Genomic DNA, 19,726 nt, shown 5'->3' on the forward strand with positions numbered 1-19,726 from the left:
CCTCTTCACCGACAAAAAATAAAGGAAAAGTATTTTTTGTCGCGAAATCGAGTGGACCGCTTTTAGGGAGACTGCCTCTTCAGCTTTGTGACAATATTGGTTAACATTGGTTAACATTGAGATATTGTAAGTCGTGACGTATTGGCCTCGCTTTCATGGATTAAAGAGTTGTTGTTGAACCGCCATCTTGAAGTTGCTCAATTCACTTCGTCTTCTTGTCCGGCTTAATACACCGATAATAATTGTTACATGGTGGCAGCGGTAAACAATGCCTACTGATTCTGACAGTCAAGCTTCTGGACCGCAAGCCTCAGCTCCTGCTTTTCGTCGGCCACAAGTTTCTCCTCCGCAACCTCTAGAGATCGAAGGCGATCGGGCCGACAACTGGAAAATCTGGAAACAACGATGGGAAAATTACTGTATCATCACGGGCTTAAACAACCAGCCAGAAGACTACAAGTGCGCCATTTTACTGCATAGCATTGGAATAGAAGCCATGCGAATTTTCAACGGCATGAAATTCTCCGAAGGCGAGGACCGTAACAAGATGGCAGATATTCTAGTCAAGTACGATCAGCATTTTCTCGGTCAAACTCAGGAATTCTTTGAACGTTTTCAGTTCAACCGTAGAGATCAAGCTTCTGGTGAGTCAATTGATGAGTATCTTTCAGTTCTGCGAAACATGGCTAAAACTTGTGGTTTCTGTGACTGCATGCGAGATTTGTTGATTATGGACCGCCTGCTCTTAGGCATCTCGGATGACAAAACACGCGAAGAGCTACTCTCTACTCATGATTTGACTCTGAATAAAGCTATTGACATCTGTCGAGGAATGGAAGCTGCTTCTCTTCACAGGCCCTGAATAATGAAGAAATTAATAAGATCAAGGATATATCGAAGAAGACAAAGAAGTCAGGCCTAGATAAACACCAGCATAAAACCAAGAAACCTCCCCAAAGTGATGATCAGAAACCTGCAAAGAAGAAGTGTCTATACTGTCTTCAAATTCATGTGATGAAAAAAGAATTGTGCCCTGCCTGGGGAAAAACCTGTGCTGCCTGTGGTGAAAGAAATCACTTCAAAGCCTCAAAGAAGTGTAAACACCAAGGTGTCAACTCTCTTGCTGATGGTTACTCCTCTGATTCATCTGAAAGCAGCACTGGAACAATTAGCACTGTAACAGCTTTTGAAGATCAAGTTGTCAACTCAGTAAACCCTGGCAACCAGCTTATTTTCTGCGAGATGGAAATCAACAAAAGGCCTGTCAGAATGCAAATTGACTGTGGGGCTACAGTTTGTATTCTTCCAAAGCACTACCTGGGGGATCAGCACGCTATTCGTCCTGAGAGGGTTCATCTTCAGATGTGGAACAAAACGTCTTTACCTGCCCTTGGCAAGTGTGAGGTCAAAGTCAAGAACCCCACCACTAAGAAGAAGTACAAGGTGGACTTTGTCATTGTTGACAACCACTTCACACCTCTCCTCAGCAGTATTGCTGCACAGAAGATGAATCTCATGACTGTCCATTATGACAAGTTTAAAGCAGTTAATGTTGTCACCCATGGTAGCCAATACTTCAAACAGTTTCCTGATGCCTTTAAAGACACCCCTGGTACCCTACCTGGGAAGAAAGTTCACTTAACAACCACTGAAGGTTCCACCCCTGTCGTCCGTTGTGCCCGCACTCTGCCTGAGTCTAGAAAACAAGTTGTCAGAGATGAACTTCAGCGTTTAGTGGATGCAGGAATCATTGTGCCTGTGGATGAACCTACTGACTGGGTCAGTCAAATGTCTGTTGCTGAAAAGAAAGCTGGAATTCGTATCTGCATTGACCCAAGACCTCTTAATGAAGCACTGAAACGTGAACACTACAAGCTTCCCACTCTAGAAGATGTTCTTCCAGACCTTACCAAGGCGAAAGTATTCTCTGTTTGTGATCTCAAGTCTGGGTACCTTCACTGTGAGCTCGATCATGCATCAAGTTTGTTGACCACGTTTGCCACGCCTTTCGGACGCTATCGGTGGCTTCGTCTCCCATTTGGTTTGAAAGTCAGCAGTGAAATCTTCCAAAAACGACTACATCATGCTCTTGAAGGCCTTGAGGGAGTCCGCTGTATCGCTGACGATGTGATTATTTGGGGTCGAACAGATGAAGAACACGATGCACGTGTCTGTACCTTCCTCAAGTGCTGTGTCGATAAGGGTATCACCTTGAGCAAAGAGAAGTGTCGTTTTGGTCTCAACGAGATCCCGTTCATGGGCCACGTGTTGACCAGTGATGGCCTCAAGCCAGACCCCTCCAAAGTTGAAGCAGTCCAAAACATGGCACCTCCTCAAGACAAAGCAGCTGTGGAAAGACTAAGAGGAACTGTGAATTACCTGTCTAAATTTGTTCCAAACCTGTCTGATGTGATGCGTCCAATCTATGACCTAGCCCGCCCCACCTCTGAGTGGACGTGGGATGCTGTGCACGAGAAAGCTTTTACAGAGATGAAGCGCTTGCTGACACAAGCACCTGTACTAGCCTACTTTGATCCAAGTAAAAGCCTAACGATCCAATGTGATGCTAGTGGACAGGGGCTGGGAGCCGCCCTCCTTCAAGACGGGCAGCCACTAGCATACGCCAGCCGGGCTTTGAGTGAAGCAGAAGCCAGATATGCCACCATAGAGAAGGAGATGCTCGCGATTGTGTTTTCCCTAGAAAAATGGCACCAGTACACGTTTGGTCGTCCTGTGACTGTGTATTCAGATCATAAACCACTTGCAAGCATCGTGAAGAAGCCCCTGGACAGAGCTCCTAAGCGCTTACAGGGAATGTTAATGCGCGCCCTGGCATATGACATCGAAGTTAGATACCTAAATGGTAAAGAAATGTACCTAGCCGACATGCTCAGCAGAGCTCACCTGCCGAGAACCTCTGATTGTGGACAAGAAGAGTTCGAGACCATAAATGCCCTCTCCTATCTGATCATGCCTGAAGAGAAGATTCGCGAGATCCGCCAGCACACCAGTGACGATACCTCTCTTCAACAGCTGAAATGCATAATACAAGAAGGTTGGCCAGCAGACGAGAAATCACTACCACCCCTCGTTACCCCCTACTTCAGTGTCAGGGATGAACTTGCAGTTACAGACGGCTTGATATTCCGCGGCGAGCGACTTGTGATACCTAAAGGAATGCGAGCAGCAGTCAAGAAAGACATCCATAGCGGACACCAAGGAATTGAAGCCTGCCTGCGCCGCGCAAGGGAACATGTCTATTGGCCAGGAATGAACAAGGAATTAAAAGCGTGGATTCGCACCTGTGAGACATGCAGAGAGAATGAACTGACACCTTGCAAAGAGACGCTTATGTCTCATGAAGTCCCTGAAGGAGCATGGGAGAAAATTGGAGCAGACCTCTTCACTTATCATGACAAAGAGTACCTCGTCACCGTCTGCTACAAGTCTAACTTCTGGGAGTTGGATCCACTCACCAACACCAAGTCATCAACTGTGATCAAAAAGTTGAAGTCACACCTGGCGCGGTATGGTATCCCCAGGCAACTGGTCACAGATAATGGTCCCCAGTTTACATCCAGCGAATTCAAGTCTTTTACAAAGAAATGGGGCATTGAACACACTACCACATCACCGTACCACAGCAAAGCAAACGGAAAGGTTGAATCGGCTGTGAAAACTGCGAAAAGAATGTTACGCAAGACATCAAAGTCAGGAGAAGACCAGTACCTGGCTCTACTCAATATCCGGAACACACCAACTCAAGGTGTTGCTAGTAGCCCAGCACAGCGTCTTCTGGGAAGAAGGACAAGAAGTCTGCTACCATCCACAAGATCACTCCTGGAACCCAGAAACCCACCAAATCTCTATGAGATGGAACAACTCCAGTTAAACCAAAAGAGGCAGCAGTGTTATTACAACCGGTTAGCCCATGATCTTCCAGCCCTGAATGTTGGCGACACTGTCAGAATGAAGCCATTTGTGCTCGGCAAACATGATTGGGACAAGGGTAAAGTGACAAAGCGATTAGATGAGAGGTCCTACGAAATCCAGTCACACGGGTCCACCTATAGACGCAATAGGCAGCACCTGGTCAAGAGCCCTCCTGTACCAGTACCAGATACACTTCCTGCACCAGATCCACTACCTGGACCCCAACAGAGTCCAGATACCGGATTGCTAAACACACAAGCTGCGAACAGCCAGAAGGGCCACCTGGAAGCAAAGTCCATCAAGCAATCATCACCTGTGCGTACTCGCTCAGGACGTGTCATCAAAGAGCCCGTTAGATTCCAAGACTATGTTAAGACTTAATCGTTATCATTTTATTTTTCTTCCGTAACATCGATTTCCAGGAACTGAGACTTTAGAACAGTAGTTCAGAAAATAACACACTGCACTTTCAGTATATTCTTTGTTTAATAAGCTTAGTTTTGCAGTATCATTGTTAAGTTTTGCCATTATCAAAAAAAAAAAAAAAAGGGGAGGATGTGACAATATTGGTAAACATTGGTTAACATTGAGATATTGTAAGTCGTGACGTATTGGCCTCGCTTTCATGGATTAAAGAGTTGTTGTTGAACCGCCATCTTGAAGTTGCTCAATTCACTTCGTCTTCTTGTCCGGCTTAATACACCGGTAATAATTGTTACAAGCTTTACTTCTAATATGTGACACTGGTAAAATATTTTCATGGCCATGTCAACACTATAACGGCGAGTTTTTCATGTTGACATGAAAAGCTATCCAGTATAGTATGAACACCTGTTTACACTGCACTAAACTGTGGCACAGAAACCTGTCCGATATCAGTGTAACCAACCTCGCAGTGTTAGAGCGGGAAACTTAGCACCGGAAGTAGTGAGGTTCAGTCCTTTTTGTTCTCATTTCACGTCGTGTTTTCTTAAATAGTGGACGTTACATCACTTTTTATGTCGCTTTTAAAATACGTGCCAAGGGTAGTGACGTCGTTACTAATGTCATCTGCCCCAATCAGCATTTCGCATCGACGTTTTCGCAGCTGATATTCAAATTCCAGAGACGCACCTGTTGTTGCAAGCCCTCCTTCCTTTTCCCGCCCCGCCGCCAGAGCGCCCCGGGGAGCTTAACTCGCAGGCTAATCCAGGTCTACAACTGGGTGTTCAATTCCTGTCGCACTCAGTCAGGGATGTTTGTCCCTATGGCCTCGTGCTGCTATTTAATACTTTAAAAACACTTACATTATCTGGATAGCAAGCAAACCAGTCGGGACTTGAAATTATTAACAATTATTGCCCCATCTAAGAGAATCCGAATTCCGTAATCTGGAAAATTTTTGCTTGTGGAATCCGGAATCCGGGAAAATTTTGCTTTTGGAATCCGGAATCCTCGGTTTGGGAACCCGGAATACAGCTCAAGGAATCCGAAATCCCACTAAGGATTGGAATCTAGAATCCAAGTTGTACTGGAATCCAGTACCTGGAATCAGGAATTCACAGCGTGGAATCCAGAATCCAAAACTGTCCTGGCTTCCACTACGTAGGGAGAGAATAAGGTAAACTCTTTTTTTTAATTTTCTTGTCCTCGGCCTATTACGTTGCCAGCATGACGTTTGTTTTCTCTGTTCAGTACTCTTTCAGTTATTTTTGTCGCTGCAATCTGGTCTCAGTTTATAAACTGACACAGCTTATTCTGGGCTTTGGCCGGAGACTTAGAGCCCTAAAAGGGTTGTTTCCGTTTTGGAACCGAATTTAAAGGAAGAAAAATTAAGTTAGTATCGGGAGCGATCACCGTAGGAACTAGGAACCACCCAAAACGGTTTTCAGATGCAGGAACAGTGTTTTGGGTATCCTTACCGGGGGTACTTGCCCAAATCACTGAGTCTAATTTCTTAGTCTGCAGTAAAGAAGACATTATTACTACCTTGTCCCTAGGCCAGGGAATTTACACAGTTGTTCGTAGCCGCACCGGTTCACATTAAACAAAAGGGAGCTTCAGTTCAGCATTGGCGACGGCGACGGCAGGTCGAAAAACGGCTTGGTAGTGTTTATTCCTTCTCCGGGCCGTCGCCGTCGTCGTGGCCCTAAAATCGATCTGGCAAGTGAGAACAGCGAGTTACTATTCGCGATTTTTTTTAGGGGAGGGAGCGGCTGTTAGCTTCCCTGCTGGCAGAGGACTCTTTTCTCTGCAGGTATTCGACAGCCGCACTTTTCCCTCAGATCTCTTGGTGGAGAATATCGGGGATTTAGATGACTAGGCGGAGGTTGACCGAAGAGAAATGATAACCTCTCGAAATGTAAAAACCTTTGAATGCAGAGGTCCATCAACGCCAGGGGAGTAGCCGTTCCTTAGACCTGTAGGCCCGGGCCTACAAATTTTTGGTTTGATCACTCTACCGCTTGTAGTAAATTATGGGTTGTTGGGGTCAGTTAAAAAGCTTAAGAGCTCAAAGTGTTAGTGAGGTCAGTGGGTACTAGTCATGCGCGAAATTTGGTAGGATGTGTGGAAAGGAAAGTGAGCCAGACCTACAACTAGTCGAAAGCTGGCTACGCCCCTAAACGCGTAAATAAAACCGACCGGTTCTTTCTTGCCGGTTCTCCAGAATACAAGGCTGGCAATACGGCAAAGGGCTGATTGATTTTTTCCTGGCGTTTGGAAGACCAGCTGGTCTGAAATCTTAAGCCAAGTGCAGCATATTGCAAGCAATCTTTCAAAGCATAATTTGCTTAAAGCCAGGATGCTTTTAGTGTAAGAATAATAATGTCCCTCTTCAGGACTATCCATCCTCAGCTCTTAACCATGGGCTCCAAATAACTTCCTGAAATTGACAATATCAGTGGAAATTCCAGAAAAAATGCACGAGGGGAGCCGGCTATTTCTTTTTGAGGGGGGCTTCCGTCAAACTAAGTGTCATGTTGTTGCACAGACACAGGGCTGTCATCTGATATGAATTTAAAGTAGCCTGGTTAAATTCCAGGGGGGTGGGGTTGTTCTTAAGAGCATGCTTGTGTTGGACCGCGGATTTGCTGAATGTTTGTGCCAGGGCTTATCCCTGTCTTTCAAAGCTCAGTGTCTCCCTCAAATTCAGGAGGGGTTTGTGTCTAGCTGGGTGTCATATTGTTGCACATACACAGGGCTATCATCTAGTATGCATTCGGGGTAGCCTGGTTAAATTCCACGGGGGTGTGGTTGTTTTAAAGTTTGATGCGTCTCCGCACTGTTATGCAGGTTTTTGTGCTGTTTGCATGCAAGCAAATGACCCACTCTGTTGCTAATGTTCCAAGTCAGCAAGCCGTTAAATTGGTGCTGTAGAAGCTGCTTTTATTGAGCAATGTTGGTTAAGGTTGTTTTGGGGAGACCAGAGGCAATAAAAAGTGGGGTGAATTGGGGAAATGGCATTGCAATTGGTGACGCTAAAATTGTCCCTTAAAATGCCTTATTTTCCAGATTAATGAATGAGGAAAGGTTCACTTTTGTTACCTTCAAGACAGGCCTTTCTATCAAATGGAAGCTCGTGTTTTCAAGAACTTCTTTTTGAGGTGAGATTTTACTTTTGCAATGAGAAGGGGCATAATATTACCAATCAGTGCGAGAGGCTAACAAGTTTTAGTACTCCCGGTTTTCAAAAAACCGGGTATATTTGAGGAGGCCGATATTATACGGCTGACAAAATTAGCCTTCCTTTCAGTGTAGCTCTGGCCCTTATTTTGTTAGCCGAAATATTGGCCTCAAATAAATTAGCCCTTTGCCGTATATTGCAAGCCTTGCATTCAGTTTTGTTTTAATTCTCGAAATATGCCCAAGAGAATGTTAAAACCTTTTAATAAGTTAAGTTTCAGCGTCTTGTTTCCAAATTACCTGAGTGTTTTATTTTTAGTGCATTTGCTTCAAGAATTAAAAACGAACGGAGCTTTCCATAGGCCAGCTGCATACCCTTGTCAAATGCGGCTTAGACTGCGAGCAGTCTCTCTTTTTCGTCAGATTTAGTGAGGGTATTTTAGGTGCGCGAGAGAGAGCGTCGAGCGGTGAGTCGACGGACTAAGAAAAAGGAGAGACTGCTTGCCATGTAGTCTGAATGCGGCTTGGCATTCGGAAGAGAGATCCTGGGAACAAGCTTGTAAAAGAATGACTCAGACGATAGTACAGACGTAAAGGAGAGTATGCTTACTTCACGATAAATAGTCCAGGACATTCAAAAGTTCTCTTTTACAGATCAACAGCCGTGTCTCTGTAAAGGTATGTTTGATATTGACTAGTGACTTCGTTCTTTGCACACTTACAGGCGCTGCCTGTTAAATAGAGTCAGTAAATTTGCATTCTTTTACACTCGGCCCGGAAGTTCGGCATATTTCATTACGACTCGAAAATAAGTATAACTGTCGCTTTAGGCTTTACCCATAACAGCCGTGCGAACTTTAGTTCGTTTTGGAGATTCTAGAACACAGAACCATGCTACTCTGAGTAGCTATCGTAAACGGTTCGTCCGCTGAATAACAATGAAGCTGTTTTTGAACATTTATCTCAGATTTAACGGTTGTTTAATTGTTCAAGTTTGGGGACGATTTTAAGTTTATTTACATTTAAGAACTTCGATAAAAGACTTATAAATTTCAATCAAAGGTTTTAGGAAATGTGGTGAAGCAGTTCAAAAACTAAATGCCTAGGTCAAGGTGGGTTTGATACATTATGAAATCGCGCCTATTGAAACGTGTCGATAGCAAATGCAAATTTTTCTGACAAAATGATTTGTAGGTGGAAATTAGAGAAACATTTTGACTTTTTTTTTAGACATTAGAAAACCAAAAGATACCAGAAAACTCAAGTTATGTTACTCAAGTTATTGCGTGACTTTAATAATCAGTTACCGCATTTCTCATAACTTTCCTGCATTGAAACTTCAGAATGATAAGTCTGAAGTGAAGCGTATAAAATCGTGATCAAGAGGCGGAATTCAGTAATGTATTCATCTCTCAATGTTATGTTAAGGTATGGGAGACAAGGGTGTTTGAATTCTCCTTCTTCTTATATATAGGCTAGGGATGTGAACTAAAAGCATTTTTCGCTTCAAATGCCCTACCCCAGGGACATCATACATCATTAAGTGTCCTATAGACTAGCGTTTCCTTTTGCTTGATTAGCCGACTGAACATGTTCCTACATCATGTTGAAAGCTTAAGAGCGGATGTCAGTAAATATCGACCAGAGGTCTACAAAAGTGAAAAATCGAAAATTCTCAAAAAAATTCACAAAGTAGCACTAGGTAAGCTATTAACACAAATGTAATTTTTACTTCGATCCGATAATTATTTTCCACGTTCGGGGGGGGGGGGGGGGGGGTTATTGGTTTCGCGGCTCTCGGACCGGGTTTTCCAGGCCCAAGACCATGTGTCGCAAAAAAATCGTTTTAAAATTCAAATCCATTGTAATGTGGACAACAAATAACTTATTCAGAAGAGTACTTAATTGCACACATTCTAAGTGGCGATTTACTCAGTTTGAACGAAAGTGCAATATTTTGGAGATTTTTCATTATTTTCAATATTTTGAACGTTTTCGTTCAATGAAAAAATGGCAAATTTCAAAGCCCAAAATCGTCGACTGGTACCTCGATTTCAGTAACGAGTCTTATACCACGTTAAGGAGCGTTATCTCTTCTTTCAAAATCTGTTTTCACAACTACGGGCAACTTAAAAGAAAATGTTTGAGGCCAAAAAATACTAGTAGTACTTTTCTGAAATTTGAGCTTTCCAGACTCAGCGGGTCGATGCTAAAAACTCAGAAAAATGCAATAAGAAATCAGTTTGAGCAACAGTGATTTAACGTTATCAGCTATCAGAAACCAACACGTGTTTATCGAGCGATCTGATAAAATTTAAAGCCGTTTTCCAGCAAGAAAAGCAGAGTTTAGCCATCTTCTGCTACCAAACGCACGAGTGACGTAAGGTTGTCAAAGGGCAAAGCACAATAATAAACTTCAAACAGCACAACGTTTCTGCGTTCAGGAATTAGACTTTAGCGGACAGAACAATGCCTACGAGTGTATGTTTCATACCTTAGCATAGGTTTCCTAGATACTGGAAATAAAAAACATCAAGGACAGCATCGGCAAGAGCATCTTCGACTGCTCTCAAACGACGAGATTGCGTTACCTTTCACAGATTGACCGCTTACCACCTGTTTTTGGGCTCGCATTTCGACTGAAAGCTTGCCTCGCCTCGAGAGGCGCGCGGCACGGATCTGAACTCTTCTTCACTAGACATTGAGCTGAATTTATCAGAAATATGCCACCACCACCAACTTTTTTTCGGGTATTTGTCGTTTTTTATGCGAAAAGTTCGGGTAAGCAGATTCTCGCAAAAACCATTTGGCTTAAAAAATGGGTTTAAAAGCCCACCCTGGGTTTGAAGCAAAAAGTATTTCCTCGAAATAAGCTAAAAATACCCAATTCACGCGCTGAAAAAATGGATGATTATGGAAGGATTATCGAATTCTTGCCTAACCTGAGGGATTTCCCGTGATGTAGGATTAGGGCTAGGAAAAAAGCCCATAACCTGCTCCTGTCGTTTTGAATTTCCTCAAGATCAAAAATTTCAGTAAGAACCGAAAACAACAGCTTAAAGGAGGAGCACACACCTTGAACTAGCCAGGGAAAAGGGGCTTCTGATTGAGCTAAACTGTCATTGATGCACGGATGCAACTAGGTAGACCTGTTACTATCCCCCGCGCGACCACATGGGGAGTACTTTGAAGCGGTCCTGTCGGGGACTTTCGGGGGTAGGGGGCGGGGCAAATCGAAAATAACTTCTCTTTGTTTTTGTGAAGTACATCATTTCTCGCGCGGTTGACAAGGTGACGGCGGACTCCGTACGTTTGGAAAGGCCCTTTTGAAACATGTCCTGGCAACATGCAGGGCATCACGAAATTAACGTCAACACCTTGACTCAACTCCATGAACAGGGAGAGGCGATAAGTCCCATCTTAAAAGATGCTTGATGTCTAGACGTGAATAGTCTGTCCACAGTCATTTTTCATTTTGTATTTCGGGACCATTTGACAGCGTACGAGTGAACCGGAGCGCAGTAACGAGCCCTAACCCCACCCCATTGCCCTTGCGGTCAATAAATCATCGCGTTTTTCATTTTTTTTTTGCGCGTTCGAGAACCTCCAAGGGAATATTGAGGGTCTTTGTACAGTTTCAGTTTATTTTACTGACAAAAAAGAACAAAACAAAGCAAAAGACAAGTATACAGAAACACGCAGAAGCAATGTGGTGAGGAAGCCCAAAAAGAAACCATAAGGCTTAAGTCATCCCCTTTTCGTTCGTTTAGCGTCGGATAGGTTTCCTGGTTTTGGGTGGGTCGGTCGGTGGGGTGAAAAAAAAATCACAAGAAATCTGAGAACGGGAGGCCTGAAACACCAGCATCATTGCCCTGGAGACTGAAAACAACAAGACATGGTCACCAAATCGACACAAACTCAATATGGCGGAAAATTTGATAGTCAATTTCATAAAAAAAAGGCCCAAAAAGGGTAAAAAGCAAAGAGGATACACCACCGAACGTTTTATGCCTCGAAATGATGTTATTCTAATTTTCTAGATTGAAAGAATTAATCTAAGTCCAAAAAAAATAGACCTTGACTTTTCTTTTTCTTGCTTTTTTAAAAAATGCCAAAAAACAGAGTCTTTTGGACGACACTAAACGAAGAAAAAATTAATATAGGAATTAAGCTCCCTTAAAGTATAAAATTATAAGTTCACAAGGACAGGATCGAACGTATACTGAGTAACTAAATGATAAAAATTTGATCAAAATAAAATGAAAGGCTAAGAGCCTAAGCGCTGTCTGATAACGAAACGGTAAACAAGAAGTGCTGCCTCTCATTTAAAGGAGACGTGAAATACTGGGTGGACCACATCCTGAACTCCCGCGAAAACCGCAAGAGAGGAACGTTCAGGGCTAAGGAGACTAAACAGCGGAGTAGCTACTTGTACGCACGGTTTGTACGTGCGTACCCGAAAACGTTGAGGAAAAAAATAGAATGAAATAAACATAACTCAAAAAAATCGGTTTCCAGAGAAGCGACGACATTAATTGGAGAACCGAATCTTGGATGTTTTATTTATATAGCAAGCTTGATGATGTAAAGCGTGAACGCGTTGTTTTCTCCACGACCTGTCTTCGGAGTAGACGAATTAGGGCACAATTACGTCAATGTGTGGTGCTTTTGTCGGTCAAAAATAATGTGACAAAAAGGGGTAAAAAGAGTCATTTGTAAACTTAACTCGGAGGTACTACAAGCTTGATTTTTAATAGCTGAATTAATGATAAACGGTTGACGTCAATGAACATAACAAGCCGACAGAATTAAAGAATTTTAGAGGTTGTGTCATTTCATAAACAGCAAAAATGCTGGAAAATAATTATCGGATCGAAGTAAAAATTACATTTATGTTAATAGCTTACCTAGTGCTACTTTGTGAATTTTTTTGAGAATTTTCGATTTTTCACTTTTGTAGACCTCTGGTCGATATTTACTGACATCCGCTCTTAAAGTTGTAACGCAGACATGACACTCCTGCATGTATCAACATGGATTTCAACATAGCATGAATCCCGTGACAGAAGTCTAGCGCAACATACATAATACAGGAAATTGGCTAACAGTTGCTGTCGTTGATTCTTGCTGTAGATTTTATGCTAGAAATGGAGTTATAATTTATTTGTCCACTGCTAAGAGCATCAAAGCATTATAGCTAAGTATTTTGTTGACAGTTAAACCGATTATTGCAGCTGATAACCTTGGGAAAATAGATAAATAATACAGCACAATATTCTGAACAGTTGTCGGCTTGGACAAAATTAGCAATAAAGGAGAGAATAGAAGGCTTTGGTTGCTGCAAGACATTGTGACAGGCATTGCTTATAAATAAGACAGTGAATAACCCAGCTATTCTATTATTGCCTAACATGCAGTTACTGCCGTGCGTGACTTCGGCCGATAAGCATAACAAATGAAATTACTGCCTGTTCCTTCTTCGCATCCAACAATTAGAAGGTCCTGGAAAATTGAATGACAAAGGAAACAAGAAGAAATAATAAAAAGAACGTAAATTTTTAACGCTGTCAGCGAGTTAACAAGGGAATTTAAAAGCCCCACAATAAAGGGGACACGGGAACGTGAACGTGACCAGCCGGATATCTTATAATGTACTGTTTGAGAAGCGCACGAAAACTACAGTTCAATAAAGTTCGAACCATGCTATAGAAAATAGCCTGTCTTCGATAAATGGGTTTGTCAAATGGTCTAAAGGAAGAGCATGAAGCTCTTTTTTTCACGAAAATTTATATGTGTAAAATAGCAGGATTTTTAAATAAAAAGGTAGCTTTCTTACAAAAATATCTTTTGTAAATATCTTTTGCACGTTTTACGTGCATGAGCTATTTTGAATGCTTCAGTGTACAAGTATCGGCAATCTACTGTCTTAATCCTAAATTAAGGCTATGTTTTGTGCGAAATTGGGTATTGCTGTACATTAATGAAAACGAGAAGCGTAGCGCATAGCTGATTCGATCTGATAAATTCACATTTCTTTGTCTTTCCTTCAGACATCTGGTGCAAAATAAACAAATTGTTAAAGTACTATCAATATCAACTCACCAAACGTTGCTTAGAGGGAAGACTCGAAGTCAAGGTTTCTTCATGGTTTCGTAAAATAATGAAGGTCGTCGAATACCTAATAGCTAAGATTTTCATCATTGCTGTAGATGGTTGCATCATCACTATTCACGAGGTTATCACGTGCGATTCTACTTTAATGAAACAGTCTTTAACTCTGACCACTTAATTCTAAGAGTGTTATGAGTTTTTGCTTCTTAAAAGAAAAGAGCCCAGTTTGCTTAGGCACTAATTACAAAACTACAGATGTCTTCATACGTTCAAGTTACTATTATTACTGTGAAAAGCCAGCATGAGAAGTAGAATCACACAGTTTGCACGTAAAAGTGTCGGACTTTGCCCCTTTCGTGGCTCGTGCGTGAGGGAATTCGAGTTATCACACAGTAATCCAGTAAACAGAATTATAAAAATAAACTCAATTTGCACGTGAAGATGTTGGACTTTGTTCCTTTTACAATTCGTACCTACCTACAGTTGGGTGCCCCTGATTTAAGATGCACGGCTGTCAGGGGTGATCAATAATTATAACATTTATTTGCTAATTACTATTTTTATTATTTTCATTTTAGATTACAAAGAAAGGGCAAGGCTGCCTTCATTTAGTAATTTGAAACATGGAGGATCATTCCAGTGCAAAATTAAAACCTTATGTTAAAGGTGGAGGTGGAGTAGCAAGTTTGGATTTAAGTAGAAAAGGACTCTCCAGGGTACCTGATGCAGTCACTGAACTGACTGAAGTGGAGGAATTTAGGCTGAATTACAATAACCTGACTGAATTACCAACAAGTATTAACAAGCTGAAAAATCTTATCAGGCTCAATTTGAATGGTAACAAACTTACAGAACTTCCTTCTGAGATTGGTGACTTAAAGGAGCTGAGGTGGCTGGATGTGTGTAACAACCAGTTGGTTAGTTTACCTACCAGTATACAGAAGCTGGACCAGCTTAACGGGCTGCACTTGTATGGTAACAAACTTACAGAACTGCCCTCTGAGATTGGTGACTTAAAGGAGCTATGGAGGCTGGACGTAAGTGGCAACCAGTTGGCTAGTTTACCTACCAGTATACAGAAGCTGAACCAGCTTGAGAGGCTGTACTTGGATGATAACAAACTTACAGAACTGCCTTCTGAGATTGGTGACTTAAAGGAGCTGAGGAGGCTGGGTGTGAGTAACAACCAGTTGGTTAGTTTACCTACTAGTATACAGAAGCTGAACCAGCTTGAGACTCTGTACTTGTCTGGTAACAAACTTACAGAACTTCCTTCTGAGATTGGTGACTTAAAGGAGCTAAAGAGGCTGGGTGTGAGTAACAACCAGTTGGTTAGTTTACCTACCACTATACAAAAGCTGAACCAGCTGGAGAGTCTGTACTTGTCTGGTAACAAACTTACAGAACTTCCTTCTGAGATTGATGACTTAAAGGAGTTGAGGAGGCTGGGTGTGAGTAACAACCAGTTGGTTAGTTTACCTACCAGTATACAGAAGCTGAACCAGCTTGAGACTCTGTACTTGTCTGGTAACAAACTTACAGAACTGCCTTCTGAGATTGGTGACTTAAAGGGGCTGAGGAGGCTGGGTGTGAGTAACAACCAGTTGGTTAGTTTACCTACCAGTATACAGAAGCTGCACCAGCTTGAGAAGCTGCACTTGTATGATAACAGACTTACAGAACTGCCATCTGAGATTGGTGACTTAAAGGAGCTGAGGAGGCTGGATGTGAGTGGTAACCCTTTATCTATGGATGCAATACATGTTCTAGAGATGAAGAAAAAGGGAATGACCACTTCGGTTATTACAGGTGGGTGTGGGAATAATTTTCAATGAAATTGTCATCAATAAGACACAGTTTTTAGAATGGTACTTAGTATTATTTATAAATGGAAAATATTTACATTTATGAAGTGCCATTATTTTTGTCTTTGTTTTTAATAAGGCTCGCGCAAAATTGAAAATAGCCAAACGAAACCTTCCTTCATGCTTTGTGTAGTCAGTTGTTAATAGTTTCAGATGAAACTACTCACTGTGGCATTTGCTTGACTGCTATCAAAAACCTGCGCTGAGCATCAGTGGAGAAAAGTTTGGGCCGAATTTTTGAAACAAATACGTGTAGTTAAAATTCTTTTTACTTCATATGAACATGCCATCCTTTCTCGCAACAAAAACGTTATCAGTTTTTCTACACGCCCCTCCCCCGCCCACTGATGACCTCTGTTCATTGTCATTTACAAGAGGAAGGGAAAATGTCTTTTTACAAGGCCAAAGAAGACATTTATTTATGAACAAAAGTTGTAACAGAATGTAATCAGTATTTTACCCGATAGCTTTTTGCATGCATGCAAGCAAATTTCAGAGGATTACTTCGAGTCGTTTTGTCCTTTCAGCAACAGAGAGAAAACTAAAGTATTAAATCGTCTGAAATTCAGGCTAATTAAAATGTAGGCTTGAGAAAAAATTAGTTCTTTCGCCGTTAAAGTGCGGTGTGCGACAAACGTAGACTGCAGAATTGCAGACTGGCAGGTAATCGAGGTAAACATTGTTGTGGAACTTTAAGTCTAGTTTAGGGATTGGGAATCTGTTAGAGCATTTCACAACAATGTTTACCTCGATTACCTGCTAAGTCTGCAAGTCTGCAGTCTGCGTTTGTCGCACACCGGGTAACGGGTAACCCGCTTACTAACCCGGTTACCAGTTACAAAACAGTGTATCTTTTTTTTAATGTCATTTGGGCGATATTATGTGAGAGCCCATTAACAGTTTGTGCTTCAACAGTCAGTTATCGAGTAGAATGACGATTATTGCAGTTCAAAACAGGCCTCGTGTGGTTAGCGGTTAATTTACGCAAATAACTGTCCCCAGATAACTTAGCAGGATCTAATATGTTTTCCAGCAAAAGAGACTACTTCGAGTTGACCATTTAGCAATTACTCAGGGGCACCCAACGACGGTCAGTCCTTCCACATACAGTGAAAACACTTTCTAGGCTATTCAGAGTACTTTTATGCATTGCAATCGGCGCTACAGAATTTGAATCTGTTCGGTCTAGCCTGCGTGGCAGGCGCAGAAAGGGGAGGGGGAGGGAGAAAAGCGCGAAAGCGGGGAAAAGGGAAGGGAGCCCCTTACCAACTCTGCTCAATCCCCCTTCCCTTTTTCCATTCCTCCCTATCCCCAACCTTTTTCGAAGCGTGCTACGCAGGCTAGTTCGGTCATCCTAGGGCAACTTAAGTCTTTTCGAAATTACAAGGGCTTCAGTATTATTTTCCCGACAATTTAAGGTGCAATTTAAAGTTTTACGAAAGTAAGAATTTCTCTCCATCACATTTTCGAATCCGAAAATTTTAGGTTTCGTTTTTCTACGAAAAATTGCTTAACCAGGGGAGTGAAATGCGCGAAATTAAACTTTAGAAAATCGTAGGAAATTTATTCGATAAGCCGCTTCGAAAATTGTAAATGAATGGAGTGGTCATCTAGCAATTTTAAGCCTTCCCTTCCTTAAGCTATAGAAAATTTAAGGCATTTTTTGCTTCCCCAAACAGATATTTTACGGAAAACAGTCATTGGGTGCCCCTGATTATTGAATGAGGGTGAGTATGATGTGAAGAATTTTGCAGATCGACGAGGATTTTAGGTAGATAATAGCCTCCGAGATCTGCATAATTCTTCACATCATATGAAAGCCGCTTCTAATTTTAGGCTGACGTAACGTACAAATGTCTGATTACCACTGTAGTTAGGTTTACTGCCTTACGTGAGCAGATGCAAGCTGAGTTATTTTGAATCTAACAACTCCTTCTGTGGCACCCAGTTGTCAGGGGGGGGGGGGGGGGACGGGCTACTCCGGATTTCAAGTTACGGGGATGCTCGAATGTGGACAAAAATCAACCCTCCCCACCCCCCCCCCCCCCCCGCCGCCGAAAAAACTCCATACAGTTTCTAACAAGACCCTAAAAATCCCTGCACAAAATTTAACCTTCCCCCCCCCCAAGAAAAAACCTATGCCGAATAGCAGTGAAAGCCTTCTCGCTAACAACATTCGAAACACCCAAGAACATCTTCTGTTTCATTAATAACATTATGCAGAATGTTTTGAATACGCGAAAAAAGACCCCACGTAAATCAAAATTTTCCTAACCCAAGTAATACCGGAATCGAAAATTTCAAACCCAAAAAAAGGCCCTTCGATCATCCCCGTCACTTGACATCCGAAGTACCCCCCTGGGACCCAGTTATTTAAGTCGTTAGTGAGAACAAGTCTTTGCCGATGTTCAGTGAAAAGCTTCCATTTATTTCGCTTGCTACCATTTAAAACCGAAAAACCAAAAGTAATCGGATCAAGCAAAAGTAATTCAAGGTGATATGCGAACGTTCTGTTTGATTTCTCAGGGCCTGTCCATACTGCCCGGGATCCACTGCATGGATACCAGCCCAAAATGGTGTCGCGTGTACGCCGTAAGTACGCGATATGCAACTGTGTACATAGTTACTCCATTTCCCCCTGTCAGACACCATTTAAAAACATGAGCTTTGCAACGATTACAAAGCCGTGGATGGCCACAGAACTAACAAAAACGTTGCACACAGGGCCCCGTTGCCCACTTTTGTGCCTGGGTACAAGGTCTCGACCTGGTACCCGGGCACCGGCACCGTGCCCAAATTCTAGCGTGGGTATGCTTGAGAAAAGAGTGTGTTCACATTAGTGTCCAGCGAGTACAGTACTCGGGCACCAAGTGTGAAGGCTTCCTTACTTTTCCGCGGGTAACAAAGGAAAGAGGACACGTCTGCACGCAGGCTGTTTGTTCCATTAATGTCGAATTTACCGATTTCCGCTTTTAATAAAACAGAACAGTTTTTTGTGTGGGCATACAAAGCTTTCTGGGATGCTGTATACGTAGACATACAGACATATTCAGGTTTATCCTAATTTATCTTATCATTGCATCTTATGTTCCGCAAGGAGTAATGAGTATGTCTGAAACTGGAATGCTTTCGAAAGCTGGCGAAGATAAAGAAGTGGTTGAGACGGTGTTACCTGTGAAAGCCTCTAAAGAAGTTGTAGAAGAGCCTGAGGATGAAACCGAAGTTGAAGGCAATGCATATGTCGGCGAAAGCAGAATTGTCATTACAGAGTAAGTACTGTTTGAATAGAATTCATTGGAACCTCCAATGACGGCAACGGAAGCGAAAAGTAGCTAAAAGTTACGTACAAAGTACATTAGTGTAAAGGTACCTCTGACGCGTTGGTCGACCTCTGCTGAGTCGTTTTTCATCATCATCATTTGCTATCTACTAGTAATAGATCGGCTATCATGGATCTCCAGCTGTTCCGAGTCCTTTTTAACGCGTCGATTTTCAAAACTGGTTATAAAAGAAGGCCTATGGATAACAAGCTTGAACATTTTACCCAAAAAGAGAGAAATTGACTTAGATATGCTACACTTATTGAAAAAAAGGAAAGTGGCAGTGAAACATTCTTGTTCTGCGCGAGATGAGATACCGAGACGTCTTGTTTTCGATAGCTTTCCTTTTTCATCCTTCCGCACACCAGTGATCGGGGAAATCGACCTTTCCTCTCCGGAGAGCGTTATTTTAAAAGTTGCGTTTTAGTGCGTGTTTAATTCTGATATGAGTTCTATCTGTAGCCGGAAGACTAATTCCACGAAAAAAGATGCTATTTTCAAAGAACCGAAAAAGGCGTTTGCTCTCGCAGGCTTGGATACATGTGGACGGGGCCTAATGTTTTTAAGGTCTTTTATTCTTTTGCACGGGTTGAGTGCACCGTGTGCACTCTACATCTACAACATAAGTTTTGCGTAAAAGGCAAAAAGTCTATATTTTACCCGGCATTTTGAATTTCTAGCGTGTGCGAGACCCATTAGGATTACAATTACATTCTTTTCACAATGCTTAATTTTTTATTTAAAACAATTATCTGACTAGTCACATGCATCGAATACCCCTTATACCGTAACGGTAAGCATAATATATTATACATCGTAGACGAGCATCCGACTGAACGTCGTAGTCAAAATTTAGTTAAGGTTCTGTTTTTTCAATAGAATATTGTTTGAAAT

The 19,726-nt window shown here is 42.1% G+C and overlaps 2 protein-coding genes across 2 annotated transcripts; both read left to right on the top strand.

Moving 5' to 3' along the window:
• The first annotated feature begins 268 nt into the window (after nt 1-268).
• On the top strand, nt 269-862 carry LOC140945443 (uncharacterized). Its single transcript, XM_073394467.1, has one exon. The coding sequence runs from the start codon at nt 269-271 to the stop codon at nt 860-862; it is 594 nt and encodes a 197-aa protein (XP_073250568.1).
• Nucleotides 863-8,097: 7,235 nt separating this feature from the next.
• LOC140945444 (uncharacterized) lies at nt 8,098-18,785 on the top strand. Its single transcript, XM_073394469.1, has 4 exons — nt 8,098-8,214; nt 14,226-15,091; nt 15,134-15,456; nt 18,610-18,785. The coding sequence occupies exons 2-4, from the start codon at nt 14,271-14,273 to the stop codon at nt 18,783-18,785; spliced, it is 1,320 nt and encodes a 439-aa protein (XP_073250570.1). The 5' UTR covers nt 8,098-8,214; nt 14,226-14,270.
• Nucleotides 18,786-19,726: the final 941 nt, after the last annotated feature.

The sequence above is a fragment of the Porites lutea genome, chromosome 8 (assembly GCF_958299795.1).
Source record: "Porites lutea chromosome 8, jaPorLute2.1, whole genome shotgun sequence".
NCBI classification, from domain to species: Eukaryota; Metazoa; Cnidaria; class Anthozoa; order Scleractinia; family Poritidae; genus Porites; species Porites lutea.

Bases quoted from the DNA above. Each gene is read 5' to 3' on its own strand.
- LOC140945443 (XM_073394467.1), top strand. From the start codon at position 269: ATGCCTACTGATTCTGACAGTCAAGCTTCTGGACCGCAAGCCTCAGCT.
- LOC140945444 (XM_073394469.1), top strand. From the start codon at position 14,271: ATGGAGGATCATTCCAGTGCAAAATTAAAACCTTATGTTAAAGGTGGA. The intron at 15,092-15,133 runs GCTGGGTGTGAG...TTTACCTACCAG, and splicing joins GACTTAAAGGAGTTGAGGAG to TATACAGAAGCTGAACCAGC. The intron at 15,457-18,609 runs GTGGGTGTGGGA...ATGTTCCGCAAG, and splicing joins GACCACTTCGGTTATTACAG to GAGTAATGAGTATGTCTGAA.